The 3,660-nt window shown below is 46.7% G+C and overlaps 1 protein-coding gene across 1 annotated transcript; it reads right to left on the bottom strand.

The window, feature by feature from the left end:
- Positions 1 to 2,094: 2,094 nt before the first annotated feature.
- EAH_00056240 (hypothetical protein) lies at positions 2,095 to 2,685 on the bottom strand (the record flags this gene model as incomplete). Its single annotated transcript, XM_013393816.1, has 1 exon — positions 2,095 to 2,685. One exon carries the CDS (start codon positions 2,683 to 2,685, stop codon positions 2,095 to 2,097), a length of 591 nt encoding a protein of 196 aa, XP_013249270.1.
- Positions 2,686 to 3,660: the final 975 nt, after the last annotated feature.

Genomic DNA, 3,660 nt, shown 5'->3' with positions numbered 1-3,660 from the left:
TGCGCTGCAGCAAGCACAAGAAAAATAAATAAAATAAAATAACAAAATATAATAGATAAATAAATAATAAATAAATTAACAAATAAACAAATAATAAACAGATAATAAACAAATAAAATAAATAAACAAATAAATAAATAAATAAATAAATAAATAAACAAATAAATAAATAAATAAATAAATAAATAAACAAATAAACAAATAAATAAATAAATAAATAAACAAACAAACAAACAAACAAATAAATAAATAAATAAATAAATAAATAAATAAATAAATAAATAAACAGACCTTCAAACAAACTAAAGACAAACAAAGGAAGAAAAAGTGCAGCAACAACAAACAGCAGACACCCACTAGGCTGCGTTCAGCTGTATAGGCAGCTTCGTGTGCATGCAGCAGCAGCAGCAACAGCAACAGCAGCAGCAAGAGCAGCAGCAAGAGCAGCATCAGCAACAGCAGCAGCAGCAACAGCAGCAGCCAGCAGCAGCTGTTGCAGTTATAAGACAACAGCAGCAGCAAAGCAAACCCTTACTCTACTATCGGCTTGTGGAGAAGGTCAACAAGCAGACAGCTGAGGTGTACATACACCCCAACTGCAGCAGATGCAAACAAAACGCAGACACCCTAAACCCTAAACCCTAAACCCTAGCAGGACTCCAGGGCCTCTAGAGGCCTCTAGGGAGCACCAGTGCATGCAGAGAGATCGTAGCAGCTGCTGTGTTTCTATTGCTTTGTCTTCTGCTGCTGCTGCTGCTTCTGCTGCTGTTGTTGCTGCTGCTGGCGTCTTGCTATACAAGCTAGCCAGCACGGTGTTGCTGCTGCTGCTGCTGCGGTGTATGTACATCCCAGGCTACACTCTGTTTGCTCTGCATGCATTAATTGCTTCTCTTTAACTTGTAGAAGGCAGCAAAGAGAGTTAAAATAACTAAGAAAACAAAAAACCTAAGGAGGGCTATACCCTACCTAGGGCCCCCTCGTTGCTGCAGCAGCAGGGGGTAGAGGAGCAGCAGCAGCAGCAGAATATGTTTTAATAGCTGTAAACAAATTATATTAATAATTATAAAATAAACAAATAACAGCAAACAAACACAAAACGCAGCGACGGGGCTTTTGCTGCTGCAGCTCTTACAGGCTACCCCCTCAGTTGGAGCTGCTGCTGCTGTTGCTGCTGCTGCTGCTGTTGCTGCTGCTGCTGCTGCTGCACGCACATTAAAATCCTCTAAATTTTTCGCCTCTTCAGAAGACGACAGACCCTTGACAGCCATGCCAGCAGCAGCAACCGCCTGGTTTGCTGCAGCAGCAGCAGCAGGCGCAGCAGCAGCAGGAACAGCAGCATAAAGGGATAATATAGCTGCAGCGTTGTGTGCAGAGATGAAAAGAGAGAGCAGGAAGCACTATTAACTTGCTGCTGCTGCTGCTGCTGCTGCTTGGTGTGTATGCACATACACCTCAACTAAAGGCTGTGTAAAAATAAGAAAGGTCTTCATTTCTTAGTGCTGCTGCAGCATCTATCAGCTACTGTTTGTTATCTCTCGATGCATGCACCGCTGCTGCTGCGCCTTCTAGCAGCAGCAGCAACAGCAACCCCAGCAGCAAGGTCAATAACAACAGCAGCAGCAACAGCAACAGCAGAAACAGCAGCAGTAACAACTGCAGCAGCAGCAGCAGAAACGTAGCAACGTAGCAGCCACGCCAGCTACAACGGCAGCACCAGCAAATACATCAGCAGCAGCAGCATCAGCAGCAGCAGCAGCAGCAGCAGCAGCACATCAGTTTTCAGTTGTTTTCCTTAGATTGGTCCTCAAACGAGTTTTGTGGGCAAACTGCTGCAGTTTGCTTTCAGGTGTAGCAGCAGCAAACGGCTTGCTGCTGCTGCTGCTGCTGCAGCTGCAGCTACAGCAGCAGCAGCTGCCGTTGCTGCTGCTCCGCTGCGTATTACTGCTGCTAATATTCCCTCATGCCTTTGCACTCTAACTGGCGCGCAATGCATTTGCTGCTGCGCCTGAGGTTGCTGCTGCTGCTGCTGCAGCTGTTTGCTGCTGCTATGCTGCAGCTGTTTGCTGCTGCTATGCTGCAGCATCACTGTGGGGTTTACAATCCGGTGTCTCCTATAACAGGCCCGTCGAGGCCGTTGTGCTGCTGCTGCTGCAGCGCATCTAAATCGCTGTCGTGCTGCAGCAGCGGCAGCAGCAGCAGCAACGGCAGCAGAATCATAAGAATAATCTTTGTTAGGCTCTGCTGCTTGCGTAGATTGCTTGTAGGAGGTGCTGCTTCTGCTGTTGCTGCTGCTGTTGCTGTTGTTACTGCTGTTGCTGCTGCTGTTGCCCAATCCATTGTTGCTGTTTCTTCAGGAAAGGCTGTTGCTGTTGCGTCCGTAAAGTATTGAGGGAAGAGGAGTGCGTTGTCGCTGCTGCTGCTGCTGCTGCTGCTGCTGCTGCTGGGGTGCGAGGGAGTGAAGTTGTCCATCCCCAGCAGCAGATCTTCATCTGCTGCATCGCCTGCATCAGCAGCAGCAATTCTTTCAAGGCATTGAGCGGGCGAGGCAGCAAAGACGAAAACTGCTGCTGCTGCTGCTGCAGTAGTTGCTGCTGATGCAGCAACTGGTGCTGCAGCTGATGCTGCTGCTGAGACCAGCACCAACAGCAGCACCTGCCGCAACAGTAGAGACAGTCTGTTCTGCATTCTAGAGGTGTAACTACCTGCTGGTGTGGGGTGGGCCTGCTGCTGCTGCTGCAGCAGCTGCTGCTGCTGCCGCTGCTGCAGGTGCAGCAAAAGAGAGAATGAGTTTCTAGGGGCTACAGTTTAATAGAGGGGGCCCATAGAGCTAACCCAAAGCGACAAACGGAAAGTTTGTTGCTGCTGCTGCTGCTACTACTGCTGCTACTACTGCTGCTGCTGCTGCTGCTGCTGCTGCTGGTCTGCCTCCCCTTCCCCGCAAGGCCTCAAGCCGAGTTGAAGTTTAAAAAGAACGACAAGAAGAAAAACAAACTAAAAATAAAATGTATTTATTGACTCATTAACTTCTTTATTTCTTTAAAATACCCGCAGCAATCTGCTGCTATTGCTGCTGCTGCTGCTGTTGCTGCTGCTGCTGCTGCAGTGCATCATCGGGACCAGAGGAGGGAGCAGCAGTTTGTTTGGGGTGATGACGCAGCAGCAAAACCCTAAACCCTAAACCCTAAACCCTAAACCATCAACAAAAATAAGCCCTCCTTGCATTGCTGCTCTCAAACCCCAAACCCTAAACCCTAAACCCTGAGAGCGGATCGCCGACCCCCTGGGACCACACGAGCTGCTCCATCGGGAGCTGTTCAGGTTAGGGTTTAGGGTTTAGGGTTTAGGGTTTAGGGTTTAAAGCTTAGGGTTTAGGGTTTAGGGTTTAGGGTTTAGGGTTTATTGGCTAAGACGCGCAGACCCCACAACACCGGCCCTTCGATGTACACCCAACCAAACCCTAAAGGAGACAGCAGCGAACATAAAAATATATTAAAGTATAAATAAAGATATATTAAAAATATTAAATTAAAGATTTAAACAGCAGCACTTAATGTGTTAGTTTGCTATACACGCCCTTATTTAGGCTTGCAGAGAAACGGGTAATAGATTATATATAAATAAATAAGTAAATATATATATATATATATATATATATATATA

This window comes from Eimeria acervulina, genomic scaffold (assembly GCF_000499425.1).
Source record: "Eimeria acervulina Houghton genomic scaffold, Eah_scaff1146, whole genome shotgun sequence".
Taxonomy (NCBI): domain Eukaryota; phylum Apicomplexa; class Conoidasida; order Eucoccidiorida; family Eimeriidae; genus Eimeria; species Eimeria acervulina.
This window is presented reverse-complemented; position numbering and strand designations above follow the sequence as displayed.